The following is a 27,992-nucleotide window of genomic DNA, read 5'->3' as shown; positions in this document are numbered from 1 at the left end:
AACCATGAAAGTCAGAAGTGGGAAGACCTGACGGGTCAGTAAGCCCATCCCCAGTTTGGAGCTGGATTGTCTCTCCCCATGTAATGGAAGCAGAGAAAACCTCCCAGATGCCTTGAGAGCTAGTAAAGGTGAAGCGAAATTTTGCAGTACTGAGCATCAGGGGAGGAGCAGCAACACTGGGAGGGGACAGCAGGAGTCACTGTGTCTCTGAGGGAAGCGCCATGGTCAACACAAGTGCATCCACAGACAACACGTCCATGCCTGCCTCGGCRTCCTGCACCAGGCCTGCGTCTTTGCCCGCCACGGTGCCGAAGCACCACGTGTCTGCTGCRGAAGTCCTGCTAAAACCCAGTTTGCTGATGTGGGTCAAACTGAGCAGGTGAGCAGAGCCCTGGTSTTGCTCTGCAAGTGCCCAATGCTGCTCTCTGGTTTCTCTCTTCTATACAGTTTTATGCTCCTTATGTCAAATCTTCACCATTTCCTCACACTAAGCCCTCAAGCCAATGGCATCACCATGAGCTTTTCACATACTGCAGGCTCAAAAACCACCACTTAGCACCTGACACATTGGCCCAGCTGCTGGGCAGGGGACACAGACGTCCCCCGAAGATCACAGCACTATGCGTAGCACACCAGTCGGCTGTGTGACAGCAGGGCATGCTCCTTGCAGGAGGAACCTGCATGTCATCAGCACGGCTTTCAGAGGATGAGCATCCCTCGGACCCACCTCCTGCCCCAGGAGATGTTCCCGGCTAGCRCACACAATCTTCCCATATGCAAACACACGGGCTTTTCCCGGAAACCTTCACAGACTGACATCCCACCGCCTGTTCCTGCCTGCACACGRGCCAGCGCTCGTCCCCACCCTCGTGTGAACCTAGCTAACACTGCCCGAGCCGTACGCCCTTCCCGGAGCCCTCCTCCATCTCCSGCTCCCGCACGCCCCGGCTGCCGCCTCTCCTCGATGGCCAGCCTGCGCGGCCCCGGTGTTTCGCTCCGGCCCCGTGCCCCCGCCGCCCCCAGGGCCTGTGCCGGCGGCACGAGCCGGGGCAGGAGGGAGGGCTCCCTGCCTCGGCGCATCCATGTCCTGCCCAATTAGCGCTGCTGGGTGACGGGCTCTGTTTGCACTGCGTGATTAGCTGTGGAAATGCAAATCTGAACTTCCTTCGCCGCAGCAGCTAACAAGATAATGAATATTTTCATCAGCTGCAACGAATACAAACATCTGCGCAGACACAAACGTGCTGCCAGGGCCCAGGGGGCGGGAGCTGGGAGCGAGGGCTCGGGGCGGGCGCAGAAAGCACCTYCCCGGCTTCCTTTGGCTAGGCAAGGAGCAGGTCTGCCGCTCGGGGAAAGGAGACCGCCGCCGCGGGCTGCTCCCACACCCAGCAAAGCCCGCGGGTGACTTCGCTGGGGGCTGGCACCGTACGCAAGGGCAGAGCTGCAAAGCCAGCTCTGGGTCCGGGGGCGAGCGGCGACCGCCCCGGCTTTTACCGATGCGACACCGCCAGCGCGGCTGTCGTTGCTCGCCCAGGCGGTGCCACCAGGGGAAACTGCACCCCGGTCTCCTTCTGCGTGCGAGGACACTCAAGGTGGCCACAACACCAGGCTTCTTCCCTCTTACTACCGCTCTGCCCTGAGCATGAGCACCCGCTTTCAGCCGCACGCACTGCGCTCGGGCAGCCGCAAGGCTGCAGCTCTCGCTCAAGGCCCGTCCAGATGTCGCCACGTGGCGGTATTGAAGGAGGAAGATTTGATCCGGTAGCACAAGCTCCTCTGCAGGGAGTTGCTGTGAATTAAATACAGCAAAAAGCCCAGGTGCTCAGGAAAGCAAGCTGCGGCGTTGAGCACCTCACATTACCTGCACCTCCCACGCCGGCCGAGGGAGAGCGGCCGCAAGCCCTGCCAGCACCGTGGCATCCTCCTCCTGCTGCCCAGCCCCTCTCTGGAGCCTGAGCTGTCAGGTGAAAAATTAAGTTACCAGTTTGCATGGCTGCAAAGCCTACTCTAAAAGCATGACCTGAGGTGAAAGCAGTGTGGCTCCTCCCCAGCCTCACCATAGAGGTGGGGAGGTTGGTTGCACTTTTTTTTTTTCCCTAACATCTACCTATTTCTTTGTACATCGCACCTTCAAACACCACCTAGCACCACTGGGGCTCGGGAGGAGCCAAAGAAGGAGCCCAAGTCACGGATGTACGCTGCTCTAGGGCTCCAGTTTGGTGGCAGCTTCTACCCCAGCCATCTCTCCTCCTCCCCACAGCAGAAGCTACCCCATGGGTCATGCAKGGGCTTGCAGAGCTGTCGAGAGCAACAGCCAGACAGCAAGAGAGAGATGCCACGGCCCCGTAACCTGCTGCCTACATAAACTAGAATGCAATGGAGCAGCTTGGGCCACACTGGGAGCAGGAATGCAACAGCGGGAGCAGGAGGAGGGTGTGACAACCATGCCCACGCTCGTGGAGGATGAGCTGGCCCACTAAGGAGGTTAAGCCCTACTTAACACCAGGTGCACAAGGAAGCTGAAAACTTGCAGAACTTAGAATAGGTCTACTACAAACATCTCAACCTGTATTTTTTAAAAGCATCTTTTCCTTCCTGGACCCCTGCACTGTCTGTAGGGTAGCATTTGCAACAGACTTTCTTTTATTTTGCTACAAGAACAAAACATGATGACAATCCAGTGCAGAAGCTTGTGTCTGCAGACTGTTGGAAATACCAGTTCAAAGCAGCACAATCTGTTCTCCTTCTCTGTGGGATGCTAACTTTGAACCCGAGCAGGACTGCCGTAAGCAGGACGCAGTCCTAACCTACATGATGGGACGCTGTGCGGACTGCACTAACCTTTCAGAGCCTGGACTTGATAAAATCTCAACAGCTTATCCTGACCAGCACAGACGCAAGACGACCCCTCTGGATCATAAGCCCAACTTAAGTACCTGGTGCTTGTATCTGTCTGATCCTGTCATGGTTTCTGAAAAGGTAGATAGACCCATGAAAAGCAGTGAGGATGTCCCAACCTCAGYGCTGCGAGGCTGAGAACACAGGATGGAGGTAAAACGGCTTGGTGACACCATGGGGGAACCTTCAGAGAGCTACAAGGTACCACGTATCGCGGAGAACAGGACAGTCGCAACGCGGCCAGGCTCCTGCCATGGCAGAGCAGGACATCTCTGCTTCCTAGAACAGCTTCATAGAGCTGCTAAACTGCTAAAGACCCTGTTACCTGCTCCAGCTGGCACAACTTGGGTCCACCACTTAGGACCAAGGCCTGAGGCATTAGCCTGGCTTGGAAAGACATCATTGCTTCCAACCAACACGTCCGAGCCTTTGGAGCTGTGAACAGGTAACAGAACTGCAGCAACAAATAATAATAATAATAAAAGAATGAAATGSAAGGCAGCCACTGGAAAAGAGGTCTATCCGTTACCCAGGCCTGMAGGGCAACAGGTAAAAAAGCCTTTCGGGGGGCAGGGCGGTGCAGCGCTCGCTGGCACAGGCGTAATGAACTGCCCCATCGCGCTGCACTCAGCGGCTTGAAAGGGGAGGGGGGAAGAAATCAAGCGTTAAATTAACGGAGTTACATACAGCGTTACGATGCTACGGGGGTGGAAGAACGTCCTCGCCGGGGAGCCCCGAGCCGAGCGGCCCCACCGCGACACCCTCGCCTGGGTGCCGGGGGCGAGCGGCGTGGGGCAGGGATGCTCCCCTGCTCCGCTGGCGGCCACGGTGCCGAGCCATCAGCGCGCCACGCCGCCTTTACTTATTTTTTTTTCCCAATTTATTTATTAAGGAGCGAGAAAGCGGCGAGGGGAAAGAGTGACAGATTTAAAATTAACTTGCCAAACTCCCCATCAATATTATGACAGTTCCCCCCGCGCCGGCTTGGCGACCCGGCGCGCTGCCTGACAACGTTAACACGACTTATTCCCGGGTGCTGRCGAGGAAGCAAGAGGCAAAGCAAAAAAGCAGGGAAGGGAAAAGACCACATTTTGGGCGAAGGGCGGCTCGGCGGGGAGCGCTCGGCCGCGCCGCAAGAGCCGCACGCACCTCGCTCTGCCATCCCATTTGCCATGCGCTAATAATCCGGCAAGTAAAGCTGGCACCACGGGTAGTAATCGGGGTTTTTTATGTATTAACGGCATAAAAGCAACAGGCTGAAATTGCAAACAGCTTTTAAACAAAAATCTCTATTCCCTCCTGGCAAAGTGATGGCACAAACCAGATAAGGAACTAACAAACAAGCCATTCGGAAATAATCCCCTAGCGATTCGGGGACAGTATGCGGCTCGAAGGCCGCCCCATCCTGAGGCAGTGGGGGGGAAAAAAATCGCTCTAATCTAGTCTTTAGTGAGCTGGATCCACTGCTGAGCCTCCAGGCTAAACCACAAGGTGCGACTGGAATCAGCTCCTGAAGATCAGCTTCAGTTCCACTTATTTATTAATATTCCACAGCCTCTTAGCAAGAAAAAAAAAATTACGAAAGGGGCAAAACAAAAGAGAACGAAAGAAGCTGGCTCTGACTGTGCTCTGTGCAAGGCGAGAACTTCAGCGCAAGGAGTGAACTGGATTTTTTTGGAATACGATTAAAGGGCCTTCATCTGCTCCCAGCCAGAAACGCCCGGTGCCCRGCCCAGCGTCACCGCAGGGCACAGGCCTTGCTCCCTCCAAGCCGCCACCAGCTTCAGCCTCCTCCCTGCAGTCAGCTGCTACTAGTTGGAATTAAGCCCCAGAGTACAGGGCAAAGGTGCTGCCAGGTGCCAGGGTTTGACCCACGTCAGCAAACGGGGTTTTAGCAGGACTTCTGCAGCAGACACGTGGCATCACAGTGGGCAAAAGCAACCGTGATAATTAATGGTGATTAAGCCACCTCACTATTAGAATATATACACAGAGCTCCTGATTGACAACTCTGCAACGAGCTTGAGCTGCTCGGTTCCGGCTTCGCTGTCACCGGCGGAGGGACAGAGGGTCCTTGGCATCAGCAGGAAGAGACRTGCGAGCAGGGACAGGCTGTGGTGTGTAATACAACGTGATATACAGCACACACCAATGCAAACCGCTCTGGCTCTGCCAGTGCCCGTCACGAGGACGTTGGCCGCAGCTGCTCTACTGACCAGTATTTTCATCCTCTGCTCTTCTCTTGGGATTAACCACCTCCYGAGCTATGCCACCAAAATGCTTGTCCGCGTGCTCCCTGAATCCCTTGCATACAACGATAGGGGTTAGAGAGGAAAAACAAACCAACCAAACCCTACTCTCCCTCAGCGCTTACCCTAACAGCGCACTGGCCTCACGTTTAAGATCTCAAGACAAACGCATGCTACTCTATTCACTGCTCATAGTCCGGCGTGGCATGGGATCAAAGCAGCAGCCACATTCGGTCTGCGCCCTAAGGGTGCCCACCRCACATCCCCGTCCTTTTGAGTTGGAGGGACAAAGTAAAGCAGGCTGCACTGCACCGGCTCCATCCCAACATCATGCTGCACGATGGGCAGCAGAACTATCTGATAAACCAAAGGGCAGAGGCGCTAATCAGCGTTGCAGAGCGTGTTGGATGGCAAAGGGACCGATCCAGCCCCAACAGGATGGAAAAACCACTGTAACTGACAGGGGTTGCCCAGGCCACCGTGCGAAGGATACAGCTTTTAGCAGCACAAAGGCTTCCTCCCAACACCACGCTGACATGCCTGGTGGATTGAGAATATCCTATTTATCAAAGACACTGAAGATGCRGCAACATGGGAAGCAGACACCATTCAAAGGACTGTCATATCTGCATAGCTAAAGGATCCCGTGGTTATAAATCCCTCTAAAATACTCAGCCCCTTGTTCTGATGGCAGGTTCTTGCTCCTACTTTGCAGAAACAGGCTTTTAATCCCTGGTATTAGGCAGCTTCCTGCTATGTTTCAAATGCACCAAATTAAGGGCTTCTCTAACAGCTGGTGTCTTAATGCTCAGAGAGGTTCTTGAATATCTATGAAAATCAGAGGCAAATTACATCTTTTAGTTAATAATTTCTCCTCCATTAACCTCCTCCTCTTCCCTTGTTAGGAGATGATGTAATGGCGCTTCTGCGGCGTAACCCTCCCGACATCGCGGGCAGCCTGGCTGCAGGGAAGGACGCCGAGCGCACGTGTCCACGCGCACAGGGGAAGGAAGCCTTCCTCATCATTAGCCAGTACTTTTGGAGCCAACGGTCTAAATTCAAACCAGAAGCAGCACTGACCTTCCAGGCTGCGGGGAACATTTCTAAAGCAAGACGTACCGTCCCCTTCCAGGTTCAGAGCTCCGCTGTGCGCGTGCGTCACAGCACATCATACGTGGGTAYGCGACACAGCAGCGGGGAGACAGGCTAGCTTTGCCCGCACCATCGTGCGCTCCCATTGCAAACTCTATTTTGTGCTCTCAGTGGATGCAGCAGATTGTTTCTGGAGTACTCGCACCCCTCCCGCCAGCTCAGCTGCCCTCTTGTCCACCTCTCCGTTGCCATTTTGCTGGTTGTTCTCATTTCAGACCCATTTTCTCCTACTCCTCACAGCGGTTGGGCTCAGGACCAGACCCACGGCTGATGCCGGGCAATGAAAATCCTGTTTGTCACAGCTAAGCCATGCTGAGGACCTGGCTCTGCCTGCACAAACTGGCAAAAGCTTCCATTAGTTGAACATATCCCAGACATCACCCAAGCAGTCTGTGGCRGGAGCTGAGCTGGCAGCTGAAATGAGGACAGAGACCCGGAGCTCATCCATGTCTGAAGCGTGGACACCACGGGAAGGGTGCAGAGTTTCCTGCAGGATCCGTGCACCACCACCGTGGCTGTACTGAAAAGCTGGAGTACCACTAGCAACCTTTTCTTTTGATTTTCTTTCTTTATTTTTTTCTTTTTAACCTGAAAACCTGTATGCCAGAGCCACAAGAAGTGCTTTGGCCTCTGACACCTGGAAGATGTAACCAAGAGAAGGCAGATGTTTTACCAGGAGAGCAAAGGGGACGAGGGCAGCCATTGGGTCAGCAGCTGAGGAAATCCTGCCGYGGGCCCAGCTTGAAGGGAGCGGGAAGAAACCCTTTCCTTCACCAATTCCAAAAATCCTGCAACACAGATACCTGACACGGACAGATAAAAAGACCGGCGCTTTCTAGACTCCGTGCGACCCACTCAGCTAAAAAGCAGAATTTGCTCCGCCACACCGAAGGGATGGAGGGGGAGGCGGGAGGTGAACAGCGGTTGGCGCTGATCGCTCCCGTTTGTCGTCCTTTTCCTGAAGTGTCTTTCCTGTCAAAACCAGACTCCGTCCCGACTCCTGCGGAGGCAAGAAGTAACGCGTCTGTCTCGGCATCCCTGAGCCCCAGTCGGGAGACGTGTTTGCTTTCAGGCGGCAATAAAACAGCTCTTCAATCAGAGCCCTGTCTGAGCGAGAGGAAAGCTGACTTCCCCAAATCCCCCAGCTCCTGCACAGTGCAAGGAAAGGCCAGGCTATTAGAGGAGCTGGAGAGAAAATTAAAGCCCCAGCAAAAGGAGGTTTATTGTCGAGAGAGTAGCTGCACGAGCTYGGTTTGGTTCTCATCTGCGGGGACCCCAAGTCTGGCATTGCCAGTTGACAGGTTTGGGGTGTGGGTGGCTTTTCTGAAGCCCCTGAACCTGCTCAAACAACAAGAAATAAAGCTTATAGCAAAAAAACAAAACMAAAGAAAAACACAATCATCAGCTTTGTAGGTCTGGCTCTGCCCTGGAGGACCCACTGAAGCTTGTCATATGGGAGGGAGAGAAACTAAAGAGCTTACTGGGAAAATTGCCTCCACATTCTGTCAATTCTCACTTTCAGCAAAGGCTGCTGATCTGTTGGCTCCAAGCACTCAGCTTGCTACTGCTTTCTGAATGCCTTTCAGCTGGTACAGCCAGTAATTCACCTCCCATCAAGGGAGCAAAAGGCCAGAGTTCAGCCAGGAAGACTTCACCTTCAGCTGGGAAAAAAGTACCCAGAAAAACAACATGGCCAAAGGGGATGAGCACCCACAATTTCAGCAAGAATCAGAGGCAGCAATGAGGTCTCAGGGCCTTAATAGGGAGGAAAAAAAAACAAACAAAACACACACACAAAAAAAAAACCCACTCAGCTCACTTGGAGACATTGTGCAAGAGCGAGCCTTGTCCAGGTGCAGTATAGGCTGCAGAGTATAAGACAGGATCCTCTCCTGGTAGTAATCAGCATAGCTGCTTTGAAATTCATAGGCATACGCTGGTTTTCACTCAATGAAACCATGCCACTATTGAGCGGAACTGAAGTAGTAAATCTACTGATTTTCCATCCCTAAATTCAGCGATTATCAGCAAGCTTTCATCTGCAAGCACTGAAAGATCTGGGCAGTTGGAATCCTGTTCTCTCCACCAACATCTGATCCTCTGCACTCCAAATACATTCAGAATATAGCTTGCAAACACACTATGTAACTGCTATTCGTATTCTTGCRTGATGTTCACCTTGCTGCATCACAGTTATTTCTTGCTATGTTATATTCAAGTCTTCTCCCAATACAGTAACTGCAGACACTGAATAAAATTCTCACATGGGCTGAAAACATGCAAAAGGAAATACATTTTCATACTGCGTGCAACTGAATGGCAGAACTCATTGTCACAGGATGCTGCAGACATGAAAGATAGAGTTCAGCAAAAGATTAGGCGACAACCCAAAATAAAAACCCAAAAGGTAATCAAATGCTCAGCTGAAGTGACAGACACTGGCCCAAAAAGGCTCTACACTGCTAACTTTCTGCTGCTAACCAGTAGAAAAACCATTCACACTTGCTCTCTTCTGGTTTTCTTCCCTTAGTATCTGCTAACAAATGTGTCACAGACCTTTTCTGCGCTAATGGACCTTTGGTCCCATCTGCCCATCTTGATGCTCTCAAAACCACAAGCAGAATTGGGCCATACCTGAAAGTCATCTGGAACACCTGGCCTTGATTGACGTGCTGTGTCCTGTTGTTATAGCCACGAAGCATCTCCCCAAAGAGAGTATCGTTGAATTTCACATCCGACTTCAGGCACTTGGGGCCCTCACAGATGTCRGACAACATGATGCAGGACTTGCCATCCGGGGCCAGTTTGTACTCCTCGACACACCTGCGRAGCATCACAAACTACGTTAGATAGACCACCGTACCGGGGAGCAGAACTGAGCAGAGAGCTCATCATTGGTTCAGTCTTACAGTCAGCTCCAACCCAGCTCATGCCCTCCAATATTGCTACAAAGACAGGCACTAACACTCCACCAGGCCAGAACAAGGTGAAATCCCAAGATGCCATCCCTCTTTTCACATAGCAGCAATCAACAAATTYTTTCCTGAAAGGAATCAGCTCCAAAGCGGTTGCTCTTTTATTCCTTGGCTCCACTTCCAAGCACTTTGTGGGCAAAATACGTTCTTACCTTACAGTAAGGGAAACTGAGGCAAACAGTAAGGATGTGACTTGGCTAAGGACACCACAGATACCACTGCTATCTTCTGTGTGTGTGCTCGTCCTGCTTCCCGCCCTTCCTTTCCCCTTCTCCCGTCTTCTTCTCAGCATTACAGTTCTCAGTTTATGAGGAAACTTCCACTTCCCTTGTCTGACTCTTCCTCCCCAGCAACAGGCAGCGTTCTGCTAAYATGAATCCCACGCTTATCCATGCATACTCCCCTTTCCTGTTCCTTTACTCCCTTTACACTGTTGCAAATGAATCTCCCACCCATCTGTCGCACTTTCTCTTGCCTGTTCCCAAAGTGAAGCTCTGCCTTGAAAAAGGACTACAGAAAGACCAAAAAAACCTTCTGTCCTTGAGGACAGAAGATTTAAGTCCYAACTCTGCCGCAGATCTCCTGCATGGTCTCAGAAGGATCACATAGCCACCATGTGCCTCAGGTTCCCACGTGTGACATGAGCACGTGTCTCTGTTCCCCACATTGCCTGCGATGACTGCACAGGCTCCTGGCTTCTCAGGTGAGGAACCAGCTCCATTTGACAGCTGCCAGCAYAGTAGTACCATGACTAATGAATCTGCCCTCTGCTCCATCCCATGAGTTAYTGGACCCTCGCCAGGAAGGTTGCTTGTGCCCACATGGATTTCCAACCCTCCACCTTGCAGTCACATCGGAGGCAACATGCTCTCTCCTAGCAACTCAACCCCTCTGCACCAAAGCACAGTAAAAAGGAAGATAAACAAGCATGAGTAAAAAAGAAAAAAAGAAAAGAAAAAGAGAATCCTTCTGATAAAGCCAGCTGCCCCTCAGGGAGCAGTGAGCAGCTGGGGCTGCACAAGATCTCTGCTGCCTGAGCACCTGGATGCATCAGGACTTGACAGATCTTTCCGAGTTACTTTTAGGAATTTGCTTCCTCACTGTGCATGGCCCATGACTCATATTTCCTTGAAGGTCAAAGTGCCCTTTTAGCAGGGACACATGGGAAGCCCTGGGGAGGGCCCGAGGGAGACGGAGGAGGACTGGGACACAAAGCTTGATGCTGCAGTAGACAGGAAGCATCTCCCCCATTTGCTGGCCCATGAGGGTGTCCTTTAAAGGGTGCTACCTATCTGTTCCCCTTCACCTTGGTGGCATCATGCTGCCTCAGCCCAATGGTGGCTTRCACTCGTCAAGGGCTGGTTCTTGGGCTGGAGACGCTCGTCGGCTTCATTTTCGCTCTAGCACGTTTCACACATCACGAGGGGTCTCCACCTGCCTCCCTGCGTACCCATTAAGGGAGTCTGTGCAGGAGATCACGGAGCAGGGTGATACAGGGATGTGGTGGACAGATGGACAAACCTTCCCATTCCTGCCCATTCTTTTTACAACCCTCTCCTGTGAGTATTTCCTTCCCTAAAGGACTCCTTTCCCCTCCCTGGCCCTGATTCTTCCCCCAAGGATGTGGAGGAGGTTACTGTGCACCAGCAAGAGCAGGATGAGACGCGTGTGTGAACCAGCAGATTGATATGATCTGCAGAGCCCCTGCACTAGGGCTGCTTGCGGGACAGCGTGCGTGATGGATCGCTGTTTCTGCGGCTGTACAGTATAAAGCCAGATAATCATTGAGCTCCTCTTAGAACATACTGCAGTCAGGGAGATTTTCCTTAGACAAAAATGCTAAATTGTGTAGGATTTTAGGATTCTGGCCAAAAAACAGGGATGAAACTCTATTTTAAGAAAAGTGCAGAAATGTGTGTGTGTACATACATACATATATATATTTTCTCTTAAGAAAACAAAGTTCTCTGCCTTCCCCCTCCAACATGTAATATACAATTGTTTGATACCTTCACAGTGAGTCAGAGATCAGACTTGACAGCCACAGAGTCCTAGTGGGAGAGATGAGGAAGGTGCATCTCTCCATCTGCTCATGCTGCTTCTCRCACCCGTGTACACTCCTGCCTGTAGGCAAACTACGTGCCTAAATTCACTGCTGGAAGCCGTGCACGTGCACAAACAAGGCCCCTTCCAGCTACACAACTAACCTCTCTGCTGAGCGCACACAGCACACTCAGATCCTTTGCAAGACCTGCCTGTCTGGAGGCATGGGTGGCACTGAAGGACAGATGGCAGGGAAAGAGAAAGGAACCAAGTATTAAGCTGCCAATATGAAAAAAATAGCGTGCTGTAGGAGACTCACCCACAGAACATGAAGATGGTGCTGGACGAGGGATCGTGCGGCAGAGGAAGGGTCTGCTGCAGGCAGAGCTGCTCGCAGCCGCCGTTGAAGCCATCGGAGCAGTCGATCCCTTTGGAGTAGTCATAGCAACCGGTGCCATCCTTCATGGGTCTCAGGCCCTCGGGGCACTGCAATGAGAGAGGGGACACGATACAGTAACGGGTGCACCCCACGTGCACCTCTGAGTCCCAGCCTGCTGTCTGTCCTCACAGGGCATAACCTGTGACCAAAGGAACTTGGCGTGTGGCTGCTCTGCTCAACTCTGTTGGCAACCGAAGGAGCTAAATTTGTCCCATGCGTGACGGACATGCCAGCRATGGGACAGCCCAGACAGCCACTCCCCTGCACCAACTTGCCCAACTTTTGAGGAAGAGGAAAGGATCTCAGGAAGGGCCTGGTCTGCTGCAAAAACTGTTCTCACCATCCTCATTTAGGAGRAAGACAAAATCCCCAACACAGCAAGATTACACAGCTACAAAGCTTTGAGCCAGCTTGGGGCTAGTTGTGATGACCTGCCCTATAATATGCTGTAGAAACCCTTAACATTTATCATCTYTTCCTCTGTGATGTGCAAAGTCCCACATAACCATCCTAATGCCTGGGAGCTATGGGGGCTGACATCCAGCTACGGCCAGGAGGGCAGAGACCACCTCTACCAAGGAGGGATTTTGTTCTGGAATTTATCACGGCTTTCAGTTTTCGAGTATATTTTATTAACAACTGCAGAGTCATATCGAGTCATTTCCAAAAGCATCTTGTGGCATCCCACTGGAGAAGGCAGCTGCAGTGARGATGAGCCCCTGGTGCTGCCTAGCTCTCTGCAAAAGCGGAGGAAGGACCGGGGGAGGACAGATCTCTGCTGAGACTAAACAGAACAGTTTTCCAAAGTTGAGGGAACCACACTGATTCACACAGGCTAGGGATTTGGCTCTGAGTTTTAATTTCAGCTCCCCAGCTGGTTTTCCTCATCCCAAAAGATAAAAACCAGCAGGTAGCAAATGCTATCAATAAATTGTCACCCAGATGAAAGTATTCTTCTATTTTACTCTAGTTATTTTTCCCTTTTCACCAAACATGCACGCACACAAACAACAACAAAAAGGCTAGTCTTTGAAAAAAATAGATAAATCTTGTCTAGGAGCAGCTCACAATTAAAAATGCATTATGGAATTTCTTGAAGATGAGTTAGACTGGAGCTTGTACAGGTAGTGATGAAGGGAGGTTATAAATGGCCTCTGTCAAGCAGAAGAAAGGTTATAAAACTGCTATACTTCGTGCTTAAAAAAGAAAATCAATTTTCCGTGTGAGCAAAATGCTGTACACATTAACAAAAGTTCAGAAGATCCCAGACCCCGTTCTTGCCATCACAGGCAGATGCCCAACAGGAGACTGGCTGCCAAGCCTTGCCCACAGCTGCCCATCAGCACCTGCCTGCTCGGAAGGTAACCTCTCTGCATGGGATATTAGAAACATCCCTTAGGGAGTCCTGGACCACCCCATCCAAGTGATAAAAGTTCTGTATTTACTTCCTARAAAAACAGTGCCATTGGCTGGTATGAGCTTGCAGGGGTGTCGATGTTGCTTCAGCACAACCTATAGTAACAGCGATGTCTCACATCCCCCTCTACTCTCTCCGGCTACTTTGCYCTCAACTCAGCTGCTGAGGCTAGTACGGACCTCAAAAACCTCAGCATCTTCCTTGTAGGCTCTGAAGCAGGGGCAAGGCACAGAGGCAAGTGAAAGCAGAGAGGTACCAGGCTCTTCCAGCCAAAGAGCAAGATACAATGGCCCCAGATGGCTGTCTCTGCATAGCAGGAAAGGCAGAGGGGTGGCAKGCAACAGCCCTACCGAGGCACAAGCAAGCAGAAAGTAAGGGAGGCAAATGCTTTCTAGATACATATACAGAATAAATACGAAGGAGGAGGGGATGTTTAGAACAACCTGTGCACYTCACTGCTGAGCTGTCTGGGAAACAAGATCAGGATAATTGTATTTGTGAACCCACGTATATAATACTCCATCTACTGCAGTCTCCTAGTCTGTGGGCARCGTAAGAGCTGTGCAAAGTGGCAGAAATGCACCTTCCTGGAAGACACCGGGGGCTGACTGCAAACAACTCAGTACACCCCATGGCACCACATCCACTTCTCAGCTCCTGTCCTCCTCCAGGCTGGGAGGCTGTTGAGCATGGGCAGCACTTTTTGCAAAGGTGAGTTAGAGAGGTCTGTGCTTGCAAGACTGCCACATTTCAGCAGGGCCCTGTGCAAGTTCCTCCTGGAGTTCATAGATCTTCCAGGGAGGCTAAGGGGAACTGGATGGGATCTTAAGYGAGCAGGAGCCGCAGGATCACAGCCAGGGTTTCAGCAGAAGTATTTTGGAGCTGTTACCTGGGACCATCACCCTGGAACAAGTATGCTGAGCTCAGTGTCTTCACCAGCCTGCAGAGGAAGATGATGGCGCTTTCCCTGGGACTGAGTCAGTGGGCCACGAAAGGCCCTCGCTATCCTAGCTGCACTCTGATCGAGATGACCCATGAGATACAGATCTCCAGTTTGGCTTTTAATTACCAGAAAGCATGCTTTGTTTCTGTTTGTAATTATGCATTCTAATACGTTAATTATGGAATRCAAATAGCTCAGCATTAAATTTGCAGAAGAAAGCACCCCCTCTTCTCTTCCCTCTGCATCCRCATTCCCCATCTCTGGGGAGCCAGCTCTCTAGCCGGCTACTGGGTTGTAGCAAGAAGTTCTCCAGGGACAGAAAGCTTTTGTGGCCAACGCACAGAACAGGGAGATGTACGTGCCCGGCAAGGCTGGGAGAGGAATGTGCTCTTCTTTGGGGAGAAGATGATAGGGACGGTGACCCAGAGGAACTAGCTAGCTTTGCAATTAGTGACAGCCAGCAAAACAAACAGGCATACGGCAGAGGAAGCAGGAATAAATTCAATCCTCTTGGGCTGCAAGTTCTGCCTGCACTTCCCAGTAGTATCTGCATCACTCACATAAAGCTGGATGGAATAAGTGGATRGAGCAACTATTTGGTGCAATAAAGCAGCCAAGGATCTAGCCCAGACCTGGTGGCAGAGGGTTTACAGCCAAGACGATGTTCCACAAACAGATCAGAATTAAGACACAGCTAAAGCCCCTTTGGGTGCCAAAAGGTTCTTACCCTCACACTGAGTACAGTTGGAAATTACCCCCCAACACACACACACACACACACACACACACAAAAACAAACAAACAAACAAAAAAACCACAGATGCATGCTAATCTCAACTCTATGGGCTGCACTGAAAGCTTGGTCCGGACTCCCAGGTGGGCTTACAAAAACAGCACTTGCTCTGTATTTTCTGGCCTTTTACAGAGAACCATATCTGTTATTGCTGACATTGATTTGTCTGGCTCAGGCAGCAGAGAACCAATAACTACTGTGAGTTTTAATCAATCCCACATCAATCCAGCTGCAGTTCAATTTGTGATCTGCCTTGGCAGTGACACAGGATGGGGGTGTGTGTCTGAAAATGATTAGAAAATCGATAGGTAACTCGGCCAATAATTCTGTCTGGGCAATCATGGGTGACAAGTTCCTCTCCAATCCATCCATAGCAGCTGCTCTGTGCAGGGTGAAAACCAGCAAGATAAGGCACCACCACAGCAGCCGAACTACTACTGTGCACTACTCAGACAAAAAAAAAAAAAAAAAGGAGATTTATAGATTTTGACCAGGGCGGCAAAAGAGATTCTACATATCGCTAGCCAGCTTTTGAAAAGAAACTGTTTGTGACTTGCCATGTTAGATCAGCATGGCCTGTAGACATTGGCAGCCAAGGGAACTTGCTTGAATCTCCTAGGACATTGTTCATTGAAGGATCAAACTGACAAGCAACAAATAAATAAGGTAATCTCACCATTTGGGATGTGGGTTTAGAACTTAAACCATTCTGCTGAGAGGACAGGTAGGAAAAGATGATTGGAAAGCCAAGGTAGGGAGAGACTACAGTTTGTGGTCTGTCCTGAAAAGCCATGGAGAGGAGGTTACCAAATATAAATCTACCATCTTGCAAATCTACTCAGTTTATATAGGAACGAGTTACTTTCTCTGTGACAGCTAGCTCTGCAAACTGTTCTTGGATTAGAAAGAAAACTTGGGGTTCTTGTCTTCTTGTGCGTTATCACTGATGTAAAAGATTCTGCAGACTAAGTTTGGCCCACAGCCCCAAAGCAGCAGCCCCTCTSCTGTCACCAGGTTTGTAAAGGCAGAACCGACTGCGACTGCGCACCTATTTTGCTGACAGCCAGCCAGACTCTGGCCCTCCTTCTCTCAGCCTCACCGGCAACGCAGAGAGGTCTTCATTTTTGTCATTACAGTCAGCGAAAAGGACACTGAATATGCATAGGGAACAGATATGCTGCGTATGAAAGTGCTATTTTTACCTGGTTTTTAGAGAATTGTCCTCCCCTGTTAAATGCTATCAGCCAAGCTCACATGGAAGGGCAGAAGCAAAACTGGAAAGAGAACCCACGAGTCCTGCTATCCCTAATCCCTGCTCCAGGACCTCCAGGAGCCCACGACAGCCCTCCTCGCCGGCGCAGGGGACTGCTGCCGGACCCGAGCTGGCAGCACCTAGCTCTTCTGGCCCCCGCTGCCTCGTCCCACCAGGACGCCAGGAGCAAAGTGCCTCCAAGACTCGCTGTCCCAGGCAAACCCAGAGCAAAGTCAACGCGAGCAAGACCGTTTTGAAGGTGAAAGCACGCAACGCCTGAAAGYGATGCAAGAGTTTCTTAGGAAAACAAATATCTGGGCCAATCCCTGTTTGCGTTAGTGAGCAAAGGCCCCTTCCTCCTTCCGCRTTTGCAAAGCTCATTAGCGACGAGGTGGGTGAGAGGGGTCACTGCGAAGCAAGGAGAGCGAGCCTCATTACCGAGCTGCGTCTCACTCACGAGAGGGAACCAGCTCTCCATCTGAATTGCCTGACAGGGCTTTTCAGCTCAGCTTCTCTTTTGTTATTAAGTTTAAAMAAGAATATTTAATAGCGTTTCTGCAAAGAGTAAACTGCCCTTTTTATTACTCTGCTCTGTTGTTTTCTGAACGTTGGCAGCCCCTTCGTCCTAGATAAAAGCCCAGACTTTCCCCGCGCCGCGGCAGCAGAGGTGAGGCTSAGCTGCAGGATGAGCCTGGCTGCTCCCGGCTCCTCCGGACGGCGCGGAGGGAAGTCGTCACCCATCCTCTCGCCCCCGCTGCTGCCCTGGACGCCATACCCTGGGACGCAGAGCCCCGCGGGGCGATCCCCGCTGGCCTGCCACCCTCCCCGAGGAGGGTTACTGCTGCCACGTGCCCGCCGAGCCACGGAGGTGGCCACTGCCAGACCTGTGCTGGCAGCRGTGGTGGTGCCAAACTACTGTAACACATCGGCACACAGGTCTGTAGCCAAAATCAAGGAGGTTTAAAGAGGTGCAAATCAAGCTGTGGCTAAACGCTGTCCTGCAAAGGGAGTTGTGCTCTGGTAGGTGCTTGTAGTCCTCCTTGAGCTGGAGGAGGAGCCRGTGGCCCAGCGCTACAGATGCCCCRACCTTCTGCTGCAATGCTCGCATGCACCCTGACACACGGGCAGGCAGCCACCTCCGCCCACCAGAAGCTCAGGATGTTCAAGAGAGCCGCGAGAAAGCAGACACAGAGAAAACTCAACACGCAGAGGAAGACGGAGTGTAAATTCTTGTGATATTATTACAGCCTTCACTGTTCACCCCCCAGAGCCAGACTGGACTCAAGCATCCGCTGCTAGCCAGGAGTCCAAAGGCCCTGAACAACCCCACGTTCACTAAGAGGCATCCTCTGCTCCACATTGTCCTCAGCAATCTCTCCAGTATAAAAYAAAAATATTCACATGAGGCTCTGCTGAGGTACGAGCAAGCGCCAGCACTTTCATGAGCTCCAAACTACGCACTAGCATTTATTTTATTTGCTCCCTGGATCTCAGAAATGACACAAATGCATTAAACACTTTYGTGCCTCTATGTATTTAGACAACTCCTGCTCCACCTGCCTTTGCTTTCTTGTCCAGAGGGCAGATGACAAGGATTGCTCTTAACACAAGGGAGGACCAGAGACTGGCAGGAGAAGACCCAGTCTCTACGGGTAAGATTTATCCCACCTGGCTTATCATTTGGACTCCTTCAGAGCTCAGAGGGAGATGGGTATGGTTACAGTGCCGTTCACCTCATCCCATGGCAAACYTGTTGACCATATAGACAGCGAGGACAGCTAACTAAGAGATGCCTGGGCATGCACAAACCTACTATTACTCAGTGAAGGATCATCAAATATRTCAATCTTTTGGGCTTCTAAGCACAAATCACACTAGCTCCTGCTCCCTGGCAGGCTCAGGGACCTCAGCAAAGGAGGGCCAATGCGCCAAGGCAGTGTCTCCTCGTCTCCAGCCACTGCAGACCCCTCACACGGACCATCTCAGCAAGCCACCAAGTGCATTTTTGCATCTTGATTCTCCACCTTCAAAGCAGAATGGACTCATTTCAAGCGCCTGTTGGGAAGCAGCATACATGGATATAAGTGCTCAGGGTTCCCGAAGTGAAGGAAATCAAGTTAGCAGGAAATTCTTGCCCTGCTCTCCTTCCAGGATCTCACAAATGGTCCATATGGGGGTCTGCTGGCAGCTCCTGTACATATTGGTGTTTTCCTTCCCACAGACACAGCAGAGGGCTGACAGCTCCAGAACCCTTTGGGAAACGAGACATTCAAGACAGGCATGAAGCCACATGCCAAAATTTAGCCACCAGTGACTGCAAATAGCTGCACACACARGACACCACAGGAGAAGAGGGCTGGTGCCAGTGAGGTCCTCTGAGGAACCCTATCGAAAAAGTCAGTGCTGGAGAAGACATAGTTTTCATCATTCAAGTTACTTGTAAGTCCTCTGCCCAGAGCAGGCAGAGAACTCCACCTCCCCTCAGTGTCTCCATGTAGATAGTTATGCTACACGCTCGAAAATTTAGCTAGTTCTTTCCTACATTAAAGGCAGGGGCTGCATGTTGCTTCCATACAACCTTATTTTGCAGCACTAACAACAAAAGTGAAGTTGAAAGTGAGCTCCCCATCCGTTTTCCCCTCTGGCCAGCGTCATGACCCGGCTGCGAGCTGACACCCGGCCGGGATGTGCCTTGCCAGCCCTGCCGTTTCCACCCAAAACTTGCTCCCACACCAAGAGCCCCAGAGTCACCGCTCACAGGAACTTGCCACCCCTTGCATGTGGTCTCAGACTCACGGTCATCTCATCTCGTTCCTACCACTCTGCATTTCCACTGAGGCAGAAACGTATCATTTGGTGGCTCAGGCAATAGTTGTTTTTGCCACAAAAACCAGCAAGTCGCTTTTGTGACAACTTTGAGCTTGCTTTTCTTCCTTCCTTCCTTMAATCCCATTTTCACCGCAGGAAGTTACCTGGGTGAACAAGATAAAGCACAGTCTCCTTGGGACAGGGACTCTTTGTTGGGGTTTTGYGCAGTGTCTAACTCTGTCCTCTACACCACGGGTTTCTAATTTCTATCATAATATGCATAAGTAGTAATCTTCTGCTTCAACGAGCCAGCTAAACTTTAAAGAGATTAGAGAAGAACTGTTTCCTCCCCATCTCCCCCCCTCGCGTGTGCACGTCAACATAATTAGCTAGGTGCTTCTTAAGGCAGGGACGGATGAATTTTTATTTTTCAATAAACAATTGTCTGTCAGAAAACGCAGATTTGATGAAACTTAAGTGCTTCGTGGGATTCCATCAGTTACATCTCAAAATTCATTGGGAAATTATGGAAGCATTTAATTTTGACAGGCTTGAAGTGTTTCGCTTTCCAGCTGCTTAATTCTGTTTTTATTTTAGGTTGTACACTGGGATAACCTAATATATAACATGAAACTCTACATGATAATGTTAGATTTAAACGTTTCATCCTTCTTAATAAAGAGTGTTTTGAACCAAAATAAGTGCAAACGGGATTTCTGCACGGCCATTTGGGCTGAGTAGAAACTCCCAAACATCCGATTTCCCCAAGAAGCAAAACTTCTTTTCACTTGCTTCCTTTTGATCTTCCCTCCTTGTTCTCCTTCATTCCCAAGAAGCCCCCAGGTGACGTGTGCTGGAAGATAGGCCACTGGCCTGCTCCTTCATTTCAGATCTCATTTCTCTATGAAACAGTTACATTCTTAAAATTAAGCCATTTCTCTGCACTGCTTTGCAGCAGCTAAGGAATATCACATCATTTTGATGTGGAAGAGAGTAAAAGAGAAGGATTAGCTCCAGACAGGCTGAGCTAAGGCTTATGCACCTGTGTGGACCATGCCAAAGTTCCCTTCCTTCTGTATCTAGAAAGACTAGGACTGACCCAGCRCAGGTGTCACAGTGTGGGTCACAACTTAAGACACTGTCTCAAAGATCCTCTCTCTTCTACATACAGTTGAGGCAGACAAGCTCTCCTACCCAAGGCATTGGCCCCACAATCATGAAGAAGAGCTGTTTACACTGTGCTTGTGGCCAAACTATGTTCTCTTTGCTCAAATTATAAAAAATAAGTGTGCCAGAAGAATCTCAGTCCCAAAGCAGTAAAATGCTGCAGATGGRCAGGATTTAACCTCTGTGTACAACAGGGGCATCTGGTTCCTGGAGCGTTTGGCTTGGCAGGAGCTCTCACTCCTTACAGACACCTCTCCCAAGGTGGGATTAACTCCAGAGCAGAGCCATGCTGCATGCCCTTACACGCCAGACTACACAGCAGCTTTGGCCTCCATACTGTAAGTCACTGGCTCCTGACTCAAACAAGCAACCTGCTGATACCTGTAGGTGTTTGCAGTGTGCTCCAGAAGCAGGAAACGGAGCTGAAAACAGACTGCCYTCTGCACCCCATCAACCTCTGCTCTACAGTTTATGGTGAGGGAACCACCAAATCATGCTGCTTACAACTGCCTGTTACTCACCAGGGCAAAGTCAGCTAAGGCACAGCAGCAAAACCAAACACCCCGATCTGCCGCTCCGCTCAGCTGGCAGCCTTCCCTGCACCCGGCTGCAGGTCACGGACGCACAACACAGGCCTCCAGGAGGGCTTTGCCACCGCAAGACCTCAGGACAAAAGACACAGGGGGGCTCAGGACTATGCACACACACACACACACAGAGAGAGAGAGACTCATGCTGCACCACGCGCACCTTCTACCTGCTGCTGCCTCCTCCCACAGCAACCCAGTTGACAAGCAGCTCCCAGATTTTCAGGAGCTTCAGGAGCCAACATGCACCTCCTAACCACACAGCTAGCCCAGGGGCTAAGACCAAAGCTCACTTTCCTTGGGAAATAAAGGCTCTCTCTTACCTTTCTAGGGCTAGCTGTCCTGCCTTCTTCTGGCTAGCTAATGGGAACTGCTACCAGATAGCACGTACAAGCAGAAAGGAGCATTAGCACCCACAAGTGAATCAAAGTCAGAGACAGGTGGGGAAACCGGAGTTTAAGCCACTTTACAGCTGTTTTCTTCACTCCCCTAAATCCAATTCACAGCTTTTCATCTCAAATTACAAATCACTGACACATGCTGGTCAAGCCCTTTCACTCCTTCAGCATGTCTTCCCTCCTAGAGGAGCAGCTACCTACATGGCAGCAGAAGAGRTCGGCGATGCACACTTCTGCATTGGCAATAATCCAACTTGTTCCTCCCATGTAACATCTCCTGTTTTGCTCTGATCCCTTACAGATGCTGTGAAATACACACTGAACTCAAAGAATGCACAGACCAGAGCCACCAGATTTAGAGAAGCTCACGGGAATTTTATTCTCTTTTAAAATGCCTGTCACTCTCCAAACACCATAGGAATTCTCTGGCACGCTAAGGAAAAGCAGTACTGAAAGAGATGCACCTCTATCGCTTGTGGATTGTTACGCTGCAAGTTAGGGCTTGAAGGTGAGACCCCGGTGATTCCAGGCACTGACCTTAGCAAGACTGCAGTTAATAGGACGAGATTCCACCTAACAATTCTCAGAATTAACCAAACAAAAAAAAAAAAGCCTCCGATAAGAAAAGAGCTGCAGAAACCTATTACGCACTGATGCCATCTACTGGGTACAAGCAAAAACAGCAGAAAAGCCGTAAGAAGAGAAAGAGCCGTAGGGGAAGCGTGTGATGGAAGCAGGAGAGCCGTCACCCCTCCGTGCGGGGTGAGGAGCAACGGGGACCTCAGCCCCGGGAATCCCGGGCCCTTGTAAGAAGTAGCAGTGAGATGACATTTCCGAGCCTGTATTTCCTTCCCTTCCCCAGTAACTGAGGGAGTCTCTGGGTCTTCCAGCTCTGGATTTGAACCAAGCAAAGCTACGTGCTTGTTTTTCCTTCATAAGACCGAGATTGACCTAAGAGGGACTCAAACGATGTCTGTAAGCAACTGCCCCCAACGTTTTAAACAAGTCCTTTTAAGGCCAAACAATTAGATAATGGCAGAGACCACATTGCTAAAAAGCCTTAAGATAAATGCATCCTCAATCCCTGCAGAATTACTGGAAGCTGTATTAGGGGCACTAAGGAACCAGTAACAGATGATGATTATACATAAAAGGAATAAGAAATCTTTCAGATTTGTGCTGTTCCCTGGTTGAGCTGCGAGGCTCCGGCTCTGGTGAGTATTAATTGCTTACAAGCCTGCATGTATATTTTATGCTCAGTACCTGCCTAGAACATTTGTTGGATTTAGCCTTGATTGATGAACCACTGATTATATACTTCTGTGGTTCTCAGCAAATTAATAAACTGTTGACTGGTTAAGATTAACAACATGTCATGATTTGAGAAACAGTGTCCAGAGTAAAGCTGAAACGAACCTAGCGCTAAAATTAGAACGTGAATGCTCCCTGAACTCTATAAAAAGGGGAGAGCTTAATTAAATTACATCCCAATATTGCCTATAGCACTTACCAAATTGGCAAATTGAGTTCACGGCAGTTCAGCTTTAAAATCGCTGCAAATTTGCAGGGAACGACCCCCATGCCTCCTCGCGCAGGAGGGACGGCTCGCACCCCAGCACGCTCCAGTACGCGGGGGCAAGGTGGGGAAAAGCAGCATCGCCAAGCACACCCACGCAGGAGGAACGCGGGCAGAGGGTGAAGCAAGAGACCCCACTGAGTGCCGGGAGCATGGGACAACCCTCCTCTYGCACGGAGCGGGGCGGCTGGCGGCAATCACCGCTTGCCCACGTTTTTTATACTTTTCCCTAGGCAACGGCTGTGGACCGCGGTCCGAAACGCGGGGCTGCACCAGACAGAKCTTTGGTCTGATCGCTGCGGCTCGCTGCTCTCATCGATGCAGCGATTCCTGGAGACCTACAAGCAAGTGCCGGGTGTAAAACGTTGCATAAATTTGGTACAGCTGGAAGGGATGACAGTACTTTGCGTTTCTTTTATCGCTTCAGTCAGAAGGGAAGCCAAGTGAAACAGAAACCAGAGGGGTGATTCATCAGAGGGCTCTTTTCCCCTCTCTCAGCATCTCGAGTCTCGCCCGGTCGCGCATCCCTCACTCCGCCRGCCCTGCCGAAGGTCCAGAGCACCCGGGCACCTCTGCGCAGAGGTGCATCTTTCTATACCGTCCTCTCCTCGGACGGGCCAGGGGCTCCTGGAGAAGCACAGACCTTCCCCCCCCCCAACTGATGCGCAGCCCTCAGCACCCACCGAGGGGTGGGGGGCCCCGGCCAGCCCCAGGTGACCGGTGACCCCCCGCGCGGTCTCGCGCTCGGGGAGCACGATGTGCCCCAAGGGGGTTTCTCCCTCCAGCTCTTCCTTCCTCTCCCCCAGTCTTCACCCAGTATGTGTTTTGTTCCCTTTAAATAAAGCCTCATTTAGCCATTCCAGAAAAGGGAGGGAGCTTGTTTTCCCTGAGTGACACAGTTTTCAATTTCTGCCGCTCTGCATGCCGGTGTGGCAAACGCTAGGCCTCTAATTTATTGACAATTTCTATCTTAATATATCTTGACTTTTAAAAAGAGGCGTCTCTTCCCAGCAGCGCAGGGCAATCAGGGCCCCGATTGTTTCTGACAGTATCTCGGAGGCACATTAGTTTTCAGAGCAAAATGACACTAAAAAAAAAAAAAAAAAAAAAAAAGAAAAAAAGAAAAGAAAAAAAGAAAAAAGCACAAAAGAGAGGAACAGAAAGGCAGGGATGAGGCGAGCTGCAGGACTGCTGTAGCGCCTTGCCTGTGACACATCAGGCTGCCGTGCTAAATGGCCTTAACAAGCAATCGGAGAAGGGGATAATGAAAAAGCCACCCTGGAGACGGCGCCACTCCAGTCTGACCTTTCCCGGCTGCCGTGTACAAACATCTTCAATAAATAAAGAGACACTTAACTCCTGCCTCTGCAGAGATATAGGAGAGAGGGGGTGACAGGGGCTATGCCGGGCTTGAAAAATGAAGCTTTGGAGAAGAAGGGGGATAGTTTTGGGGGGGCTTAGGATGACCGTGCGCGTGGTTGCATGCAAAGCGCAGGTCAGCGTGGTCGCAGAAACGGTGTTGGTAACGCAGCCCGAGCGGCGCAGAGACCCAAGGGCGTTAGAGCGGCCGGGTGCACGCACCAGGGAGAAACCTCGGCGTGCAGGTGCGGAGTGCAGCTGCAACCGTGCGCGTGCAAGAGCGAGCACTGCACCTGTGCACACGCACGTGTGTGCACGCCACGCGCCTGCAGGCAGGCGGAGCGGGTGACGGGCTTTGGACCCTCTCCACCAGCGAACGCCTGCATAAAGCAGACGCCTTGACTGATGCTTCCCCTGCAGACAAACGGACAAACATTCCCATGCTAGGAGGTGTCTCATTCCCAGATTCTTCTAACGGGAAGAAGAAGAGCGAGGCTCCAGGATTAACCGGCTGTTTCACAAGGATTTGCCTCCTCGTTGCCACTGCTCTGCATTTGACGTGGGACTCACCACAACGCAGCACAAACTCCTTGCATGAAGAAGTGTTAACTTTGCCCTCGGAGAGAGACAGGTCAGAGTGGAAAGGACTGCAGAGTGCTCCTTCAGCCCCCCCAACCCCGGAATAACAGCGAAACCCTCCCACAGCTGGCAGCAAACCAAAGCCTCTGCCTGAGACCGTGGTCTAGGAGGTCTTCTGAAGAGGGACTGCAAAACCTGGGAAGTCGGAGGTTGTCTGGCAAGACAGGAGCATGCTYGGAAATGAACGGAAGCTCTGAGGGTTTCAGAGGGGCACAGCGGAGAAGAGGATGGGGAGATACTTCACCTTGCCTCCACTACAGCTGGGAAGCACAAGCCAGCAGCACAASTGAGACTTTGTTTTCAGCCGGTGTTTCTCTGACAAGCAGGAAAATGGCCATTAGCAGCCTCATCCGTTCATCTTTTACACATCTAAGCCCAAGTGAATACAGCTGAGCAAATGCTTGCCTGGTTCCTGCTCCTTTCTTGACTATCTTAACGCAAACTTCCCTTATGTAACTTGCTGTGAAGGCCCCAGGGAGGAGGCGAGCCCACCGGCAGCACACACATCCCCTCTGCCCCACGCGAGGAGCGGGCAGCCTCACCCTCGGCCTTGCCCCCAAACACACCCTCACCTGCGAGGGCCAGCGTCGAGGGTACCTACCACACAGCCCGTAGAGTCCACCTTGCGATCCGAAACGCACTTGAAATTGCGGGTACAGCCACCGTTGTTGCGGGAGCAGTCTCGGACTGGCCCAAAGGAGGAGAGCAAGTCATTGATGGTTTCAAAGTAGGTGGACAGCATCGCTTCTTCCCTTGGAGACAAAAGGCACTATTAGAGCTGGGAAGGAGGGAAAGGGAGGCGGCAGGGCAGCGCGTGTGCGGTGCCACGACTTATCCGCAAAGGGGGCTGTTCAGGCACCACCAAGGCGTTTTCATCAGCAAAAAACATAGCCAAAGGGAGGTTCCCAAGAACACAAAGGTTTTGTGATCGTGTTATATATTTCTAATTTGCTGCTGACATCTTTGATGAAAATCAACCAAGCCTGGGGTTTCAAGGATACTAACTTTCCACCATATTCATGCAAACAAGCAACTAAGAGAGGATCTGTTAGCAGCCTGGCTTGTGTGGGAATTCAACACTATACCAGGTATCAGAGAATCCAGAAAGGTGAATTATGAATGTTTTCTCTCATTATGAATGTTTTACAGACAAGTGAAGCTTCTGTGAGCACACACACCTTGTCTAGTGCCTGGGGATGCTGCTCCAGATGTAAAGCCACAAGAGACTTGGCTTTATTTGCTGAGATGTGGAAACCGGAAACACAAATCTGTGCTTGGATTAAGGTGATGGGGGACCCTCGACCAGGGGCACATAAGGAAGGATCTGAGCCCAGCTCTGCCTTCTGCTGCGTCCATGCCCCTCTGCAGCACAACTGTGCAATGCTGCACTCCTGCAGCCTGAGACGATTTTGCAAACCCTAGCGCACAGCTGCATTTTAGAACCTTTTCCTTAGGCAAATGAGAAGCAGAAATGCCTATGAATTCAGTGGACATTTAAAGACTCAAGAAACTCCCACCCCTGCCTCTCCGAGCTGCACACGCAGCAGATTTTGCCTGTGACAAAGTATTCAGGTGCTTGCTTTCTGCTAGATTCCTGCAAAGGGGACATAGATGCTTGTTGAGAGCTTTAAGCATCTCCAAGGTATTTTTTATCTTCTGAGCACATTTTATATATTAACCAATTGCTTCCCGTGACATCCTGGGCCACAGATCCGGTCACCCTCCTAGTGCCAGTGAAGGATGCACAAGGAGGCAAGCAATTTTCCCAAGGCCACAGAGCAAGCCAGTCTCAGAGACAGGCTCGACTTCCACAGTCTGATTACTCGATCTTTATACACACAAAATCGGAAATATCCATGGAGACAATGCCATGAGTTATACACCAGTTTGTTCCTCTCCCTCACCATAGCATTTTCCCCATCGCCATAGCTGAACCAAAAAACCTGCACAACGGCTCGAGGCCCATCGCTCTTCTCCATTTTTGTTTGTTTATAATCTCAAAACTGTGTGCTTGGCAATAAAACAGCAGTGCAGGAATACTCAACGGGCGTTGAAGACCACAGCGCTGCTGTCTAGAGCTAGCACCGCACTCGCTAGCAGAGGAGGGCCCCTGGGCATACACGGACGCACGCACTCACCCTCGCGCGTGCAGCGCTGCCAGCACCAAACGTTCGAAAAATCCTGAGTCAGCCAGTACAAAAAACATAATGAGATAGGCATAAAACTGATGAGATTTTAAAAATAAATCAATCATTCTGAGAGGGTTTTTTTTTTTTTTTTTTAATTCGCCTTCTGCCTTCTGAGCCTTTAGGGTATAGTGGAGGTTTTCTCTGCAAGCTTGGCGGCTAGAAACTACAAAAAGACCAAACCCAAAGCAATAAAGCACTGCTTTATTTAGAACTTTAAGTTCTAAATTTAAGACTTTCAGGCAACCCCAAGATTCCAGAAGCTGGGACTTCCAACAGGCAAAATACCGCAGCGGTGAGGAGGCACATCCCCTGCGCGGGCGGCTGCGGAGGGCTGCGTTCGGCGCTGTGATGGACGCTGAGCTGCCCCGAATGCTGGGGAAGAACCTTCTACCACTGCCGGTGCATCTCCAAGCCCTGTGGCAGTACCGCCTTGAGTTATGAATTCCTCTCTACGCCATACGCTTTCACCTCAATTAATGCTTCCCAATTAACTTTTCCCTCTGGGTGATCATGTTGTAGCTATTCCCCTCTTCTTGGCCCATCTGCTAGATTTTCCAGCATATTTGGAGCTGAATCTCCCTCTGTCCTTTCTTGGTCGTGTTTCAAATATCTTTGGAGGCCTTTTCTATTAGCACTCTGTTCCCAYTAGAATTTGCAGCTCCTCCGAAGTGAGGGAGTGAGAAAGACAGAATATATTAGATCAGGGCACATATTTCTGCTGGAGAGAGAGGAGAAGAGGAAGGACATATTATTTACTCACCCAAAGTGCTGTTTATTAGGGTAGAGAAAATTGCTTAGAAAAATGTGACAACTCCTCCACCGCCACCCCACAAAGTCCAACCTCGTCTGCTGCTCCTCCTGGAGGAGCGGAGATTATCGGGGGCCTTCTGCTCTCATCTGAGGTTGACGGCCAAAAAAAAAAAAAAAATACAGCAATGTGTGGGAGAGTAAAGAGGATACCACGGCTGGGGTAAATCAGGATACCCGCACGGTGCTTATGCAGAGCCCGGGTCGTCGCGCTCCGAGCGACGCCCAGGGAGCACAGGCTCGCTTTTAATTAAATGCCGCGAACGCAGAACGAACGAGGCTCCTGCACCTCTCGAAGGGT

General features: G+C 50.8%; 1 protein-coding gene across 1 annotated transcript in view; it reads right to left on the bottom strand.

The window, feature by feature from the left end:
- Positions 1-27,992, bottom strand: part of ASTN2 (astrotactin 2) — a 350,711-nt gene that overhangs the window by 159,006 nt on the left and 163,713 nt on the right. Inside the window, exons 11-13 of the mRNA XM_085320071.1 lie at positions 25,297-25,447; positions 11,637-11,803; positions 8,934-9,122 (exon numbers count right to left, since the gene is read on the bottom strand). Coding sequence (XP_085176197.1) covers positions 8,934-9,122; positions 11,637-11,803; positions 25,297-25,447 — 507 coding nt within the window. The remainder of the gene's footprint in view (positions 1-8,933; positions 9,123-11,636; positions 11,804-25,296; positions 25,448-27,992) is intronic.

This window comes from Rhea americana, unplaced genomic scaffold (genome assembly GCF_003343005.1).
Source record: "Rhea americana isolate MKP2758 unplaced genomic scaffold, rheAme1 scaffold_61, whole genome shotgun sequence".
Lineage (NCBI taxonomy): Eukaryota > Metazoa > Chordata > Aves > Rheiformes > Rheidae > Rhea > Rhea americana.
The sequence above is the reverse complement of the archived record's forward strand: the minus strand, read 5'-3'. Positions and strand labels throughout refer to the sequence as shown.